Genomic DNA, 18,783 nt, shown 5'->3' on the forward strand with positions numbered 1-18,783 from the left:
ATGTTGCCCAATCTGGATGATATTTGGCGGTTATGTTCAGATGGAGACACTGTAGTGACCTGCAAAGTGCTGAAACAATCCGCCCACTGGGGGGCGCTGTTCCAAAAAAACGAGTATATGTCAATCATGCTGTACTATTTTGACATCTAATTGTTTTTGCCATATTTAGTACAGTGGCTCTGACAAATTTCTCAATACAACTATGTTTAAAAAGTGCTTTGTTCATTCATAATTGCTAATTGTTTGAAAATAGCTATATTGAAACTACTCTCTGGATATTTGGCCTATCACCTCCATTTCAGTCTTGCTACACACTGTAGAGTCTCTAGGTAAATGTTCATTAAAAACATTTGTGAAAATTTCACATACAATACTCTCCAGGCATCAAGCAATCTGTGCGTCCTTGGAATTTCTAACCTAAATTGCTGTAACTCTGCAGTATTTGCTGTAATCTCACAATGTTAAAGACCTCTGTACAATATCACTCTGATGAAGCGCCATTTAATACAGAACTAGATTTATAATAACTTCGTAATTACATGTCATATCAGAACATTCACTCCTTTTGTGTTAATTTAAACTTGTTTGGTCAAACATTTCAGCTTTTTCTGCAAAGGTTCAAAGGTCAATCTGAATACCACTTTGTGAACATTCTGGTTGAAGCCACCTGATCAATACCAATAACATGTAGACACCTTTTGACTAGTTCTAACTCACTTAATGAATATCCTACAAAGTTCACTAGATTTACATGTGAATTTAAGCACTGATCAGGTTGAAAGGCCTCTGCTCAACATTAATAACAGGTGAAAAACTTGATAATTTCTAAATGTGACAGGGCATCTCCAATCATATTAGACCTTCTTACACATCACCATTCAATGCTCCAGTAGGCACCATTGTGCAAGTTGGTGCTTGAACCCGATGATTGCCGCTTGCGGCTATATTTATTTTTATTATTATTATCATTAGTAATGCATTGATGTGATTTAACAGATATATGGATGCTTCTGCCATAAAATTGATCAGGAATACATTTTTAAAAAGAGCTTAAAATAGCTGAATATGTTGATTAGAAGGGTTATTTACAAACATTTAGGGTCTATTTCCAGGACAGGTATTAAGCCTAGTCCTAGACTAAATCTGTCCTGTAGTGGATGTCACCTCTTTTATTTATAGATATATTACATAAAAAATAAGGCAAAATAATTAATTCATAAAACATAAGATGCACATTTTAAATTAAGGAGCTCCCGAGTAGCACATTTATGCATTGTCCCAAACATCGGGACAATGTTGTTTCAAGCTGTGACTGCTAGTCCCTGTGAGCCTAATTGGTCTTATTGTCTGCGAGCAGAATCCTCCCATCACTCAGTGCGATGCTAAACAGCATGGTTATCTTCTAGCTGACAGTTAATTGTCAGTTTGAGGAGATGTGGTGTCTGGCTTTGTGACTGGCCTTCACCTTCACAGCACTGGTAGTAGTGTGTGATGGGGATATCTAGCTAGTGAGTGGGAATTAAATGAATAACTTGAGAAAGACAATAATTAAAAGAGGGATTGGTGTATCCTTAATGATTACAACAGTTTTTGCTGTTTAGATAAGATGCCTAAGTATCAATACTGTGCAACTGTATTTTTAGCCATACAGTAGCATTGATGTTCCTTCAGTGTGCCTTAGATTTGCCTAAGCACCAAATCTGCTTTGAGATAATGAAGTGTTCTGTTTAAAGGGATAAAATGGACAATAGGGCTGCAACAAATAGTTATATCTATTGATTTGCTATTTTGCTATTAGTCAGTTAGTCAACTATTATCTCTTCCACTTTTTTACTCTTAATTAATGTACAGTGTTTCTGAGCTGAAAATGTTGTAATGAGTCTTTTGTATATATTTTTAAATAAAGTTTAGCATACTGCAGTTTAGCTCCATCCATTTACATTGAAGTTATAAAAAATGTTTTAACCAAACTGCTTAGTGAATGTGGTACAGTGCAGGGATAAAGCGGATAAAGGCGAGCTGCAAAATAGTTATGTGAATCAGATCAAAAACGTGCATCTCTTAAAATAATACATGCAAAATGTCTGCATTCATATAGTGACAATATAAATTGTACAAACAGTAGTTTGTGTTTGTGCTCTGATTTCAGAGTTACAGGTGTTCCTCCTCCACTGGCACCTGCGCTCTCTGAGGCATACTGCACTCCATATGATGATGCCTACTATTACTATGGAGCCAGGAATCCTCTAGATCCTAATGTAAACTACTGTAAGTATTTCATCATTGCTTACATATGAAGGTGAATGTCACTCATTGTGGATATATATTTTGTTAGTACAACTGTGGACATTCAGTGCCCATGCACGTTATTTACTTTATTTATCTTTAAATGGGGTATGAGATTTTGTTATCAACTGTATGTTTCGTCTTAAATCTGCTATTCACTGCTGGGACACATGAAGCTACCATAGTGGTTCATTAATTATAGAGGCCAGTGTCATTAATAGTCTTTAAAAATAAGTCTGAACTCTTTACTTTTCCTCTTTACTTACTGAAGTTTCATTGTAGATGGCCTCATTAGTGCAATTTTCATGCATTGTGTGCGTGATTGTGTGTGTGTGTGTGTGTTTATAGATCGACCTCCTGTAGCTGCAGAACAGTCGTTGGCTAATCTTCCCTCTGGAGCACACGCATCTATCCGGCCGCCTCCTGCTGTATTGCTTGCGCAGTAAGTGTTCCTGCTTTTGTATCAGAGTCATAAATTTTCAGCTTTAGTCTTGACTGCAGTCGAATCCATAATTTAATCATATTTCTTACCCAGTTGTAAGCTACATTTCATCTTGTTCAGCCAAACAGTGTTGGCTGCTCAAATATAGTATTATGCAAACAATTATATTTTTTTCACACTGTGATATCTATAAAGTTATCACTACAGATGACAACAAAAGTTGATTTTTTGCCTTTTGCCTTTTATTACAGTATGTCTAAAATGTAATGTCTTTCTAGATCAAGTTCACAGTATGGCATTACCCTGCCTGGAATGGGACATGGGACATTTCCTGTTGACAGGCACCTGCAGCCCAAGGAACACAGTCTAAGCTACAAAGAAGCACTGAAACTGCAGGTACACCATTGGGTATAAGAGCTTGTGTTCCAGATGTGGTGTGGGTAAAGGTACATGTATTCATACTGTATTGTCATGGTATGGACGTCATGTTTGCCTTGCCTTGCCTTGCCTTGCCTATGCACAATAACTAGTTCACAAGTGCAAGATCAACCTGGTGTATTTTTTTATGTTATTGTGGAAATTTAAGTGGGTTTACTAGTTTTACTATGGTAACTTTTCTTATTTATTTATTCATTTTATTGGCTAATTTCTGCTCCTCCTCCTTCTCTGGACATTTCTCGCTCTTGCTGCTGCATGTATATGGGACTGATGCATTCATATTTTCTTTGTTTATTCTTGATCTCTTACTGTTTAACAATACAACGAGTGATGATAAACAAAAATTTCTGACATTCTGGGCTTATTTTAATTATGAAATCATGAATGATTGGACAAGGGCGTAGTGGGCAATTATACAGTATTAACATGCTTTAATAATACAGGATATAGCAACTATATGAATATATATGAAACTAAGGTGGAACAAAGTGTTAGTCAGTTCATTCTTCTCCCCCATGTTATACTGATTTATACTGAATGATGAGGTCCAAAACCCTGGTGTTTAAATTAATGAAGCCATTAAGCTGTGGAAAGCCCCTTTCATTCATGTGCAGTAACCTAGAACTTTTCCAGCAATCACCCATTAAACCTGTACCCTGTTTTTCGCACTATAAGGCGCACTTCTAATCCTTTAAATTTCCCATAAATCATCAGTGCGCCTTACAATCTGTTGCACTTGTGTATAAATTATAGCAGTCAGGTTGTATGGAGCAGTAAAGCCACTCTGCTGAACTGCAGCGTTATACAGAAGTTTCAGTTTAGTTCTCAGTATTAGTTCTCAGCGCTAGCTTTTTGGCCGCCTAGAGGTGACAATTATCAGCCTGTATTCTGCTGCTAACCCTGGCTAGCACTGCTGGACTAACATTAGCAATACCGCTAGCAGTTAGCCGCTAATGCTCATGCTCTAGCTCCTAGTGGAAATCTGGAAATCTAAGCTAACTGTAAATAAACCAAAGTGCTTAACTCACTCAAATAAACAATTTTGTTATTAACTTAGCTTAGCTTTACAGGTCTCGCCACCCAGCGACAAGACCTGCTGAACTGTAATCCGGTGCGCCTTATAGTGGGAAAAATACAGAAAGTGTAAATACAAACGCCCCTATCATTTTGACTGGACATTACCCAGACTGTATCCTTCAAGCCCCTCAGTGCAAAGCCTGGGTAATGTCTGTGTCTGAGCCCATGTGTGATAAGTATTTTTTTTTTGAGAATTCACAGGGGTCCTGCTGCTGTTCTTGCATGCTCTACACAGGCACCACCACTTGCCTAAAGCACACTGTATCTTTCCTGCTGAGAATGCATCTGATGGAAAGTCTCCAGCTGTACTTTGCTTGCGTGAAAGGGCAGCTCCAGTGTCTGTTTCTGGTCATTTTTTGGAGTTTAAATGTAAAATCCACAGAAGACAGGTCTTTAGTTATAACATCAGATACAGATCATTTTCAGTATTTCATTATGTTTGCAAAAATGTATTTTTTCTTTATTGATTAGGCAGAGTTATGAAACTTAATTGTCTTGAGTTAAGTCACTACAGAACTGTAAACTTTTTTTTATCCGAAAATGTTGAGGCATCTTCATTTATCCACCTGGTTTAAGTAAAAGTAATTGTTAGGAAATTAAGATTGTTGTGTACACTTACTCTGTTGTCAATTTCTCTATGATTTTAGATTGTAGAAAGGCAGGAGATGAGGCAGCGAGAGAGAGAGGAGAGAGAGCGCAGTGATGCAAAGCTGAAGGCGGAGATGAAAGCCTATGAACCCTGGGGGAAAGCAGGAGGAGGAGCTCCGCTGAGGGATGACCGAGGCAACCTCATAAGTAAATGAAATATGCATGATTTTTTTTGTTCTACACCAAAATTCCAAGTTCAGAGGGTGAAGGTTATATTTCGTTTGTTCTGACTGTCTGTGGTGTTTTTAAAAACATGGTGAAACTACCTCCACGTGGTCAAGTGCTTATATCAGCACAGGCACACAGGTCAAAAGCTTTTGAAGTTGTATTCAACATCCAAACATCCATTCAACTTTGCACTGCCTGTGCTCATCTACAACTTCTCGAATAGTGCTCAGCAGAGATTGTTTATTGCCTGAGTCAGCTGGGTGTTTTTCACTCTACTTTCTCCAATGTGGTTTATTAGGACCACTCATGACTGAGATTCAGATTAGAACCCAAGTAATGCTAAGTAATTTTGTCTAAAATATTATTTTATTAATTTGCAGGTGATCTGAAGCGAATGCACAGGACAAATGAGGAAGCATACATAAACCCAGAGCCCCGTGGCAGAAGAGTCATGGAACCAATGGTTCATGTTGGAATTTCGCCAACAGATAAAGACAAGGACTACTCCACCCACATAGTGTCAGGTGACACACATATTAGCAAGCTATTTAAATAAAAAATATTTGCTTTCAAAATAAAACATTTGAATGCAGAATATTTTGTGATTTGGTTATTTTGCCTGTAAGTTGCAGTAGGTTTGGAACTCTTGTCTAGCTTATGTCTAGCAGACATGTGTTTGATAATAACACTTAAGTTGGTATTAAGTTGGTTCTCCTCCTTTAGGTTTTTCCATTACCCAGCCCTCACCATATGCCAGAGGCAATGTCTTCTCGGACCTCCCCACGCCTCAGCAGATCCATGAACAGGAGAAGTACAAGGAGAGTCTGAAACAGCAGGTAAGAAGCATCTTACTTTAGCTCTTTTATCTTGTCCTTCTGGATTGCCCTCTGATAAGCAGTGTGGACTCTGGCTCAACAGATTGAGGAGAAGCGGAGGATGGAGGCTGAGAAGAAGGAGCATTTGAGGCTGGAGGAGGAGAGGGAGGAGAAGAGGCTGGCCGAGCAGAGGGCACGAATCCAGAGGGAGTATGAGGACGAACAGGAAAAGAAGAAACGGAAAGAGATTGAGGTGTGCTAATGAGACTTAATTTTATAGTGAAGTTTTTCTTCTCTATTTAGGGTTAAAAAAAAGTGCGGTATGCGGGCTCCGAGTGGTCCAGCGGTCTAATGCGCAGCGGCATTCAAACTGTAATTCACATCTCTCTAGACAGCCTTTTATTTTTTTATGTAAATTTTGATTTCATATAAATATCAAATTCGTGTTTTTTTTTGTGATGCTTTAGTGTCTTATGTAATTGTTGAGGCCCAATGCTGCAATTGAACATTTGTTATTGGTTCTCTCTTTTTTTTTTCAGCTAAATGCAAAAAATCAGGAGATAATCCGGCAAGCTGAGGAGCGGTGCAAAGATACTGAGAAGAAGAGGAAAGAAGAAGAGGCAAAGGAGAGTGAGGCTGTTAGGCAGCAGTATGTGCAGGAGAGACAAGCTCGGCTGGAACAGGTTAGAGATGTTGGCTGTAACTAGTCAGAGTGCAGTGTCTGAGTTAAAATCGAATGTGGATAGATTTACAGTCTGACCTTTAAGTAGGTAGTAATGCAATTTGTGTAATTTTATGTCTGTACATTAGAGAAATGAAGTGTAGGCTTTATGATGTTGGAATTACAGGCTATTCACAGGGTTAGAAAGTGGCCAATTGAACAGGTAATTAATAAACTGTTTAATGTCCTAGTGTGAATGGCCTGTTCCTTCATTATTTCATTAAATTAACGTAAGTGGTTAATTCAGTAATTAAGTGCAATTATAAAATGAGACTGCACAGGTTTAGCAACATTATGATTATTATTATAATTACAGAATTCTTTTTTTTTTTTTTTTTTTTAAGAAAAAACTGCTTCACAACATCTAGTCAGCTCAAGAACACTCTTGAAAAGGAAGCATAAAGACAGAACATGGGGGAAGAAAATCACAATTCAAATCGCACAATTTCATGCATCACATGTCTGCTTGTAAGATTGGCATTTTATTATTCTACATGGATAAAAACACCTGAAGTGGCGAACAGTGCTTTCAGGTTGTATGGTATTTTACCATGCCAGAGCTGTACCAAACAAGAACCATTTCCCTGTCACAAACCCTAAAAAGGGAAAATGGGAAAAAAAGTATAAGAATCCCTAAAGCAATATCACATCATTTGACAAACATGGTGGAGGTAGTGTTATGGCATAGGCATGTCTGTGTGGCTGCCATTTAAACTGGTCACTGGTCTTTCATTAATGATGTGAATAGGTATTGTAGGTAGCAGGATGATGTGTTAACATGTACTACTACTACTACTAATGGTACGAAACAATTTACTTATGCAAAGGACTGTCGTTCGGAGTCTCCGCCCATCCCAACGGTGCAGAAGAGACTGGGTTACACGCATCGACCCAGACCGCCTTCAATGGACAGCCCACGTTCTGTTGCGGTTCTTTCTGTAAGCAAAACACACACACACACACACACACACACACACACACAACCTCATGCTTTATGTTGTTGCTGTGAATGTGGATATTTAAAAAGAAAAAAAAAGTTACAATATACAGTAGTTAAAAAGCTAAGCAATGCTGATATACCAAATGTGTATGCTCATCAAGGAAAATAAAACTTAGTACAAGTATTTATTTAATTAGTATTCAGGTCTTTTATAAGTTCTGTATTTCATGGGGTTGTGTCCTATTACAGGCGAAGGCTTCTTCTTCATTTAAGTCACTAGAGCATTAACTGGGTCATCACAAAAGAACACAAAGGACAGAATGGAGCATAAGATGACCTCACTAATCTCTTGTGTTCTGTGTTTGTGTGCACTTGAACAGGCTTCCTCAATATCAGCTCCCCGCTCCCCTCCTGTGCCTGCCCGAAGGAACCAAATCAGAGCAACAGGTAGATCAGAGCAACTTCTCTAGAGAATTTGGCTTATTTATAGCCCTTAGTTGCAGATACGTAGGGTGCCAAGCAATGTTTTTGTGCACTAAATTTTGACAGTGATTGACTGACGCATTGAGGTTAAGTGTGTGTGTTTGTGTGTGTGTCTGTGTTTCAGAGGAGCAGCAGGGAGTGATCAGCGAGTTGTCAGTACTGCGCAGACGCCTGAGAAGTGAGCAGAGGCGGCTTGAAGAGCAGTTACTGCAGTCAGACAGAGAAGACACTCAAAGTCCGATGAAAATCAGGTACCTGTGTGATAAATGGAAAATCATGATTGATCACTAGGTTTGTTTCCTGGCTGGAGTGACCCGGGTCTTCTGTATCCATCCACCCTGATGGATAAAGTGGGTGTTGACAATGGGTAAATGGATGGACATATAGGCTTTCTTTGAGAAACTCATCTGTCCTGATAGTGAAACCTTTCACTTGCGTACAAAGTAAATATTAGTGATTTCTGCAACATCTGGCCAAGTTGAATATGTATATATTTTTTAATTTCTAATCACTTAAAGGCTGGTTTATTCTTCTGCATTGAGTCAATATGTTGCCTACTGTGTAGCCTGTGCAAGTCCCTTATACTGCTTCTTAATACTTCTGCATCTGTAACTCTGCATCGCTTCTCAGTTTAAACTGTGAACACGGGAAGGTGTGGGAAACAGGAGGCTTAAAGTTAAATTTTTGAGGATGTGCATGCCTATGACGTAAGTTTGACGCGGAAGTATAAATTGACCTTTAGGTGTGAATGTTCCCAATACCCACTGACACTGACTACAAAAAATGTGTGTATGATGTGTTATAATTAGTTATAATATATGATAAGGTATAATATGATTAAATTAATCAATAGCTCAAATAAGATTCATAATACTATCTGTTAGCAGTTGCTGACTTGAAAGTTTCTTGTTTGTTCCTTTTCCTGAAAGCACAAGTCCTTGTCATGTTCTTAAGTTGCTTAAGGACTGAATGCGAATGGTGGTAAAACTATTGCCTGGTACTAGCATTAAAATGACCTTAGACTGAAACACTCTAAATTTCTTTTTTTTATGTGTGAAGGCAGTTTGTTCTATAACAGGATGTGGATTCAGGGCTTATATTTTTTGTGTGTGTGATTAACAGAGAAAACCCTGCAGTGGATGTTTTTGACATGGCCAGACTACGTATGCAGGTTCCTGCAAGAAGACCCCCCTCACACACAAGACTGGTTAACAAGCAGAACCTAGAAGATTTTAACCAACTCAAATACAGAGGTAACTGATTGATTTTGTAGGCTGTTTTTTATTTCAGGGTTAATGATGAAAATTACTAATGATGGCAGTGGTATAGACATGGCAACACAACACAAAATAGAAAAATAAAGAAATGATCAGAATATGAAAATGCTACATTAGGCTTTTTAAAAAAAAACTTACCTGCTTTGAAACACAGCCAAAACGTTCACATCCGTAAAACACTATCCTTCTTTCATTTAAAAGCAGCTATATAGCTGTAGGTCTCTGAGGCATCTGCTGAAAGTCAGCCAAATCTAAGAACTTTACTTCCTATCCTCCATCTGCTAGGAAACCTCCCACCTGTGTTAAACTTTTTTATGAAATGTGCATCAGTTCAGGGAAGAGTTAGAATAATCCAGGTGGTGGGCTGCAGTATAGTGGTTAGTGGTTTCTAAGAAAACTTAATGGAAAAGCCTCTTTTGTCAGTTTTAGATAGTTTGACTCTAAATTTTGCCCAAAAGTTCTCTTCATACCTGAGCCGGAATGTTGATGTCATGAATTGGATAGCTTAGAGAATAGACTGTTTTCAAAATCTGGTAAGGTCATTAACATATTCAAATCAGAACTGATTACAGATTTCCATGACTCCTAGAGCTGGACCACAATTTCTATAAAAAAGTATACATTTTACAATTCAAATATCTATATGAAAACATAAAATGGCCTTGGAAGCTGCCAAGAATACCCACAATGGATGTCTGTACCTACAGATATAGATATATCAATCTATAATTAAATTATTGTGTGGCCTTGTTTAGAATGGTGATATAATGGCCCCAGAAATTATTGGGATGTACACTATTATTGTCAATTTTATGGCCATTTTATCCCACTGGTAAAATGATATAGCACAGTTACACTTTCCTTTTTTATGAACACTATTTTTTATAGTTTATTTTGTTATTATAATTATGTGGACATATATAAATAAATACCCCTAAAAAGCATAAATAAAATAAAACAACTTGTTAAATATGACATTTATTCACAAGACATTATCTTAACCCATTAGAGCCCAGACACATTTCTGAACATTGGTACCAATTTCAAAGTTGAATAAGATGTAAATATTTTAGATTAAAATCATGATGTAAGATACATTACACAATTTCCTATTATTAATATTAACAGAAGGACTACAGTAACTCAGGTACACAATTTTGACAAATATTATAAGCAGAAAAGCATCTCAGAATTTACAGCATGTCTAAGCTTGAGATGGATGTACTATGGCAGCTGAAGTCCACCTTGAGTTCTAATTCTGTCAGCTAAGAACAGAAAGCTGAGGCTGCAGTGGCAAAAGCTCATAAAAACTGTCCAGCTGTAGACTGGAAAAAAGACTGTAGCCTGATCTGATTAATGCTCATTTTTGTTGAAGCACACTGATGGTAGTGAAAGAATTTGGTTGTGGAGTGTTCCTAATAGTGTGTTCAGTGCTGAGGGATTTTATACAGCTGCATAACAACATAAGAAATGATGTATAGTCACAGCAGATATTATTTGGCAAAAGCTCTAATCAGCTCTACTACAGGGCACAGGCAGTGTGTGTGTTTGTGATTGGGAAAGCCTCCGTATCTCCTGTGAAGTGTGAGTCAGCACCCAGTTGCACACCTCTGCAGGACTCTGTGGGGAAGTGCTTAGTCACTGACCTTGTTTTCAGCTCCAGCTCAGAGAATCGTAGGTGTTCCAGTGACTAATTCACTGTGGCTCTGCATCTGTGCACCGAGTGTAACGCTACTGTTTATTCATAGATCCACTATTGAGTGTTTTCGCTCTGGTCTGATGCACTGCGGTAAGGGCAGTTCACACTGACTGACTGCACTACTGAAATCATGTTTGCTGCCTGCCCTGGCATCAACAATGTTAGCAATGTTACTGATGATAATATTTCATATATTATGTTAAATACTAAGGCTAGGGCTAATCCTCGACACTGACCATTGTTTAGTGCAATAGTAATAAAGATATGTAAATGTGTGGATCAATCAGATCTTGTTTCTAATAAAATGTGTTCTATCATAATGTGGACTGATTTTTATTATTTGGTAATTACTCTGATTTACTTACTTCAAATAATTATTGGATCATTTGAATATTAATATGTGAAGCTATGTATTGGAAACAGCACAGTGATGAGATGAATATCACAATTAAAGAGGTTAGGACTTTAATTTAATTGATTGATTCTTCCTTCCGAAATTTATTTTTCTTTGTTTCTTTCAAACTTTCTTGCTTTCGTTCTTTCTTTCTTTCTTTCGAACTTACTTCCTTTGGTACTTTGTTCCCTCCGAATGAAAAAACATTTCTTTCTTTCTCTCTCTCTCTCTCTATATATATATATATATATATATATATATATAAACACACACACACATTCTGTTTCAGAACATAACATCACATTACTATCACGCTATATTGAATTTTTCTTCGACAAGTTTATCCAGGAGTGATCACCCTACTCGACTCCTGTAAGCAGTATGTTTGTGTGTTTGTGTTGCAGACAGTGAGTCTCGGGAGCAAGTGAGGCGGGCGTATCCAGAGCCACCGGGTGATGAGTCCGGTCTTGAGCTGCAGCAGCAGGCTCTGCTCCGAGAGCAGCAGCGGCAACTCAATAACATGAGAAGAGCCAGGGTCAACGGTCAGACATTCTTCCTCACACACAGTTTTGACTATTCAAATTTTCAAATGAGGAAGTGTAATTCACCACTATGGGACACCCTGTACACATGCATTTCTGGAGAAGCTAAAAGATACACTAAATGTGTCTGTAAAAGTGGAAAACAAAATATGGACAGTGGTGGTAGAGTAATATTACAGGATTGTTCACAAATGTTTTTCAGCATTACACAGTTTTTTGCAAGGGTTGTTCTGCACACTTGAGCAGATTTATATAGTGCACTTAGCACTGTGCAGAGCCTTAATTTTTATTACCATTTTTATTGGTAAAATGCTACATAATGCTGCTTCAAATTAATATTTTGACCTAATTCTATTGGCTTTTTAGGTAAGCCATGCCATTTGGCTAATATTTATCTGTGACTCATGCGTGCGTATCTTTCACACAGACACGTACACACTCTCATACTCGCACACGTTCTGTATATTGACTCATCTCTATCTTGTCAGATTACTTTGACCTGTCGCCTCTGATGAAGCCTCCTAATCAGCGGGTGAGTGAGATAGATGTGGCAGTGCTGGGCGCTGTGCCGGCCTGTTTAACTGACCCAGTTTTTCCACTGCCTTTCAGGATAACTGCACTCTGTTTCCTCTCTCTTTGACAGCCCTGTTTATTGACATGACATTTTTATTGATGTGTTTATGCCCGCAGAAGCAGAGCTACAGCGACGAGACAGGGAGACACTCCCTGCTACAATCCGAGAGTGCTTTTATTGGTGAGCCCCTTTAAAATCTAACCAGACCTTTACAACAGGAGGTGGTGGTGGTGGTGGTATTGATGGTGTGCAGAAAGAAGAGGGAGTCTGTCCCAATTAGCTAGTTTTGTTCTAAAATAAAGGAATAAAAGATAAAATAATGTATGTTGCCTTTCATACATTTGTGAGTGTTGCGTAAAGAGATGATTGTGCAGCCAGACTGGAGCTTTGTGTGGTTTTATAGGTTTTGACAGCATGAGGCTGCATGATCAACATCCAGTGCACCATTTTGGCACAGCTTTTCACAAGCTAGAAGCAGCCAGTGTGGCCTCACTAAAGGACAGAAGGGGCGAGGAGCACTAAACTTTGTGCCTGTCTTCTCTATGCATGATCACAAATTCCAGTAGACTTTGGTTGATTTGTTGACCTTAACGTGATGTCTGCACATTATGATGCATTACATTCTAATGCAAATTGTAATGTAAATTGTGTGTACATGCTTAACAGTGCAAAAAAGCCACCTGTGAGTCAGACTCAGATACACCTCCAGATATGCTCCATTAATAGAGTGTATGGAAATACCAACAAGTAATGGAAATACAAACATAAGCATTTTAGTATTGTGAGACTATTAACAAATAGTCTCAAGTCCCGCAAGCAAGAAAAACACACTTGAGTACTAAGTGTGTTTACTAATCAATGCTGCTGTGTTGGCCAAATTTTAAAATGTTATTATAATAAATAGAGCTGGCATATCTGTGTGGATGGAAATGGAAAGTACAATAGTCTACTTTTCTTGAAGCAACATTTTGTAGTAATTTACCTTGACAAAACTGCTTTGATTTGATGATTCACTGACTTACAATAATGAGAATTAGCATCTATATCATTGATGCTTTAAATTTGGCACACTGCTAACTGCATTATGAAACTCTTGTGATGCAGAAAGTCATATTTGTGTAAATCATAAAAACTATAACCTGTCAAGTCTGCATGCTTTTTTTTTTTACTGGCTGTTCTCTATCTATTAGTTTGTCCAGAAATGCATGTGTAGAATGTGCTCTTTAGTGGTGGCTCAAAGTGCAAATTCCACTTTCTCTTTCTTCCTGGCTAACCCAGGAGCAAAAAATCCCAATGCTGCCTTAAGAGCTTTAGTTAGAAACAACTCATTCTGAGGAAGCCCAGTATTTTATTATTATTATATATATATATATTTTTTTTTGGATTGGTAGCAGTTGATAAAGATGAGCAGATTTCAAAATCAGGGAAAAGAAAAAAAAAGTTAGAGCTTAATTGGGCCTTATGATTACCTGCTTGCTTAATTTTGTTTAATTGAAAAGTTCCTGTAACTTTCAGTTAAAAGGCAACTGTTCCCTCTATTATGTATCAGTGGGAAAAGACCTTCCATTGGTCCCTGTGGAAACAGGTAAAGCTTTGACTGGCTGCTCTGTACCTTGCTTGCACCTCGCTGCTCATCTCTATTACATCAATATATAAACATATATTACATAAGAAACACAATATTAAACAATTTAAAGCTTTGTCAATTAATTAGAATGTAGAATTTACTAACATTTTTGTGCAATATTCTTTTTTTTTTTGTTAATTGCCCTATTGTAATTTTTTTTCTCCTGTTTTTTTGTACTGTGGTGTAAGTAACTGTACTTTTATTGCTGTACAGATCCTAATGGTTATTCATTCCCAGCGACACCTCAGCCTGACCGAAGGCCTGGCAAGGGCTCAGCAAGAGAAAGAAGACGGCAGGCAAGAAAGACCGACTTTGATGATGCAAGTACTTTCCTTTAAATAGAGCATTATAACAAATGTTCATTCTGAATGAATCTCCACAAGGCAGAATATAATAAAGAGTATACCAGTAATGTGATGAATAAATCTAAGCTGATGCACTGTGTGGGTACTGACTGTGCTGTGGTTGTGTACAGGGTATGGAAACCCCTGGCAGAGAGAGGAACAGCCAGTCTCTCAGCTCAGCCAACAGCTTCCGCCTGGACAAAGTCCGAGAGCACAACCAGCGCAGAATGAGAAACCTGGACAACCTGAGTGCACACGGCTGGAGATCAGGTGAGGAGATTGACCTGTCTATGCTCTGCAAACAAATATATATTTTTTGTATAATCTTTTGATTTGCAATATTTACAATTAAGGGCTGTGAGAATTTAATTGTATTCAACAGTAAGAGTGCGGTCAGGATGCTGGATGATTACCACCCCACCTCAATCCCCTCACATCCAATCCTCAATTCATCCTAAAAGTACTAGATGGAGCTCAATAATGGAGGGGGTTATACCCCTCTAAACCAGACCTGGAATTAGGCATGGTGCCAAAAGATTCAAATTCATCTTCTTTTAACTCAGTTCTCAATCTCCATTGAAAGGAAATTATAATCTTATATGCTTAATCCTTGTCTAGTTTCCAGACAATAAAACTACACCTGATTTATCCTAGCAGTGATCTTCCACAAAATTATTTGTAGTAAAGAACACTAAATTAGGACTAAAAATGCACTTGTTTTATATTAGATTGATTATCATGTATGCTGCAATTTCTCTAATTTCCAGGCATGATTTGCATATTTCTAGTTTGCAGCCACATGTTAACTTTACTTTTCCTGCCTTCTGCAGTATCTTAAGAAGGACTTCAGTAGTTTATTAATTGATTTGTTAGTTAGTTCAGGTATGTTAGGAGCAAGTGCAACTCAGGTACATCAGGTCCAGGACTGAATTGTATTAAATTCGCATTGAGACATTTATTACATTAGAAATTGAAGTATATTTCATTATATGGCAAAATTACGCCAGATTTATTCCAACAGTGACCTTTAACATACAAATTAAAGATCATTTGTAGTGAATCACACTATAAATTAAGACTTGAAAAATGCTGTTATGTTTTATAAAAGATTGAATATGATGAGTGATGCAATTTCCCACATTTTTAGGCCTGATTTGCTTATTTCTGGTTTGCACCCACTAACTTACATGTTTAGAATTTCTCCTGCTTCTGCCAGAACCTTAAGAAGGACTTACTCTATAATTAATTAGTTGATTAATTTATTATTTGGGTCAGGTATGTTAGAAGCAGGGGCAACCCTGGTACATGAGGACTGTGTTGTTTTGAATTGAAGTCATTTAATACATTAGAAACCTTTCTAACAAAATGCTGAATTCCTTCCAGGAGACATATCTGCTGATGAAGGGGACGATCTTTGGCAGCAGACTCCGACTCCACCCCCTGTTAGACGCGTTTCCACAACCACCTTAGCGACAGAGCCCTGGCTCCGCCCCGGCACCACAGAGACTCTCAAGAGGTTGATGGCGGGTCGCAGACCGTCCAGTCGCGGGCCACTTAATCACGAATGGGAGGGACCGTCCACCTACCACGGTTAAACTCAGGGTCATCATGGTAAAACTGGAGTGCACTTTCATCCCTAAAACCCTTTCCCCGTCTATGTAGAAGTCATAGTTAAAGCCAAAGAGATCTGTGTTTACTTATTGGTTCATGTTCTGCCCATGAATTAATTCTTTGGTAGCAGCTGTTTCTAGCTTACCTGTACAGAAGGAGAATATGTGTTTACTGTTTTTAAAATGTCACTAACCACATAATTGAGCCCCTCCATACATCAATATAACAACCATATATTTACCATTTCTCCTGTTTGTAAGAAATCTGTCATTTTTGGTTTGTAAAAGACTTAGATTTAAGAACTTAAGAAGACATTTAAAATAACTTACAGTAGTAAATGAAATCAGATTTCTCCCAACATGCATTGGAAGGAATTAAATAAAATAAAATAAATTAATTGACAAATACAAATGCTAGTTTCTCCTAATCGTTTATTAATTTATGTATTTTTTTTTAACCTTCAAATAATGCTTGACAAACTCAGAAACAGCTGCTATAAAACAGGGCAACATGACTTGAAGGCCAGTTTAGTTTTGTTTAGCCCTTTTCCTGTTCTCTCAATTCGTGAAATCAGTGAAAATAAAACGTGGTGCTTTTATGTAGTCTGAATTGTAATGCGGTGAGACAGTTGCACAATCTACAAAAGGTCATTCGGGTTCTAGTTTAAAGCCATAAAGCAGATGCGTCTACAGAAGAGCAAAGCAGCACCGGTCATCCCGCCTCTCGCCCTTCTGTCAACCAGCAGAGCCTGGGAGGAATTACTACACACACAGGTCCCATCTGCTGCACTCTGCTGAGTGCGTCCGCGTGCGTGCGTGCATGGACTGGTACTCGTAGATGGCTATTTCTGCTATTTCTAATATTACATGCCTTTGTTTGGTCAGAATGTGAAACATGTGTGCATATTGGATGTATAACAAGATTGTAAAAAGAAAAAGCTTATTTAACTTGACATTTCCAGAAAAATTAATAAATTGTGTTTTATTTTTCATAACCCTCAGCCTTCCCTGGTGAGTGCATTCGTCGTTTTCCGGTCAGATTTTGCATAATTCATTCAGATTTTATTCCACCAGTAAACCAAGTTCAAAAACTTTATTGACCTATGACCTGGTTAGGATGTGTGGGATGATAACCAGTATTGTACAGAGTTGTACAGATCATTTATTCCACATAGAAAACTTTACAGTGCTGTACCATTATACACTTCTTCGCCGTAACCAGGAATGCTTCGGATCCTCACACCAACGTTTTTTTTTGTTTGTTTTTTTTAAGCGCAACTAACGTTATTCATTATGTTCTATACAATACAGCCCATCCCCAAACCAAAGAGAAGATTTAAATATATTAGCTTTTTAAATTTGTACACATACAGTGAAGCTTACTTCAGAGGGATATATAGACCAGTGATTCAGATGCAGCTCACATTAGGTTGCAATTTTTTTTTTTTGTCTTCCTCCTTTTTCCTTGCCCCCCCGCCAAAGTTCCAGTTTTCAAGGATCCCAGTTGTCGCCTTCTTCATATGTTTACTTAAAAAAGCGTCAGTACATATAAAATGGAATAATTTAACTATATATAGCGTATATATAGTTGATATATCGATTAGAAATCTCAGACAATCCGGGAGGGATGGCATAGTTAAATAAATTATCACAAAAAGTAAAAATCTCCAGTGCATTTGAAAAGGAAAACAAGTGCAGCAAATTCAGAGAAACTGAAAAAAATGAAATAAAATCTAGTGTTATGAGATTATATTACAAAGCTGCTTCTTTTCTGTACATCTAATTTAATCCGAGGAGCTATTCATGCTAATGTTATCCATTAGCGGTGCAAAAGTGAAAACAAAACAAACCAAAAAAATTAGGGCATTAGAATTATTGAGTAATACTCATTACTCATCGTTTTCACTAATTACTGATCATGTTTGTTTGATGTTGAAACCTTTTATCATTCTTTAGACAGCTTTAAGATAATGTCAAGACAAAGCAAGAAACTCTGTTTTGAAATATGTCTGAACGTTCCGAGAACGTTCCCAGGGGCCCCGAGGGTATTTGAGAATAGAATAGTTGTCGTTAATAATCACCAGTATGTTCCTGTAGATGATTTCCGAGTCTGCTGTACAAGCCCTGGTCATTTTGTCCAGTGTAGACCCTGGCTGGGTGGTGGGATGCTACCAGTACCTTCAGCATGGCATGTTCTCCTAGGAACCTCCAGCTCATTAATCAAGTCCCATCGTACACGTTCAGGCATGTGGTCTTCCCTGGTGCCCGTCTCTTGGGGAGAGAGGTTAGATTAGAATCCTAAAGCAGTTGGACGGCAGATAAAACGAGGGATCGTTCTGGTCCAGTGAAGGACGTTTCAAGCTTCTTGAGGTGTTTGAGGACTGTTGGGCTCTGAGCTCAGCTCCGGCTCCAGTGTCTGAGCGATGTGGAACACCAGCCCGATCCGCAGGAAGAACTTCCTCAGAACGGCTCTCAGCTCCGGGATCAGGTCGAACTGCATGATCTCGCACAGGAGAGGGTAGTAGTGGGTGGCATGGGCTTTAAACTGAAGACAGAATTCACAAACAGGCTGAGTTAGTTCTTTATGTTGTCCCCATTATAATCATTTTATTTTTATACAATTTTATTTTTATAAAAATGCATATGTTTTGACTGTGCTTTACTGAAGGAAGGTCACTATTTCCAGTTCTCACCAACA

At 38.1% G+C, this 18,783-nt stretch overlaps 2 protein-coding genes across 9 annotated transcripts in view; one reads left to right on the forward strand and one right to left on the reverse strand.

Moving 5' to 3' along the window:
* Positions 1-17,355, forward strand: part of LOC103041376 (centrosome and spindle pole-associated protein 1) — a 141,768-nt gene extending 124,413 nt beyond the window's left edge. For all 3 annotated transcript variants that reach the window (XM_049485721.1, XM_049485727.1, XM_049485731.1), the window contains 18 exons: positions 2,150-2,268; positions 2,635-2,728; positions 3,007-3,124; positions 4,891-5,038; positions 5,440-5,583; positions 5,783-5,895; positions 5,978-6,127; positions 6,414-6,557; positions 7,423-7,533; positions 7,916-7,982; positions 8,143-8,269; positions 9,141-9,271; positions 11,793-11,930; positions 12,419-12,462; positions 12,621-12,684; positions 14,345-14,451; positions 14,607-14,745; positions 15,859-17,355. In XM_049485721.1, the coding sequence (XP_049341678.1) occupies positions 2,150-2,268; positions 2,635-2,728; positions 3,007-3,124; positions 4,891-5,038; positions 5,440-5,583; positions 5,783-5,895; positions 5,978-6,127; positions 6,414-6,557; positions 7,423-7,533; positions 7,916-7,982; positions 8,143-8,269; positions 9,141-9,271; positions 11,793-11,930; positions 12,419-12,462; positions 12,621-12,684; positions 14,345-14,451; positions 14,607-14,745; positions 15,859-16,070 (2,170 nt within the window). In that variant the 3' untranslated portion in view covers positions 16,071-17,355. The remainder of the gene's footprint in view (positions 1-2,149; positions 2,269-2,634; positions 2,729-3,006; positions 3,125-4,890; positions 5,039-5,439; positions 5,584-5,782; positions 5,896-5,977; positions 6,128-6,413; positions 6,558-7,422; positions 7,534-7,915; positions 7,983-8,142; positions 8,270-9,140; positions 9,272-11,792; positions 11,931-12,418; positions 12,463-12,620; positions 12,685-14,344; positions 14,452-14,606; positions 14,746-15,858) is intronic.
* The window catches only part of arfgef1 (ADP-ribosylation factor guanine nucleotide-exchange factor 1 (brefeldin A-inhibited)), a 101,889-nt gene continuing 100,269 nt past the window's right edge, over positions 17,164-18,783 (reverse strand). For all 6 annotated transcript variants that reach the window (XM_049485713.1, XM_049485707.1, XM_049485699.1 and 3 more), the window contains one exon: positions 17,164-18,630. In XM_049485713.1, coding sequence (XP_049341670.1) covers positions 18,442-18,630 — 189 coding nt within the window. In that variant the 3' untranslated portion in view covers positions 17,164-18,441. The remainder of the gene's footprint in view (positions 18,631-18,783) is intronic.

This window comes from Astyanax mexicanus, chromosome 1, assembly GCF_023375975.1.
Source record: "Astyanax mexicanus isolate ESR-SI-001 chromosome 1, AstMex3_surface, whole genome shotgun sequence".
Classification (NCBI taxonomy): domain Eukaryota; kingdom Metazoa; phylum Chordata; class Actinopteri; order Characiformes; family Acestrorhamphidae; genus Astyanax; species Astyanax mexicanus.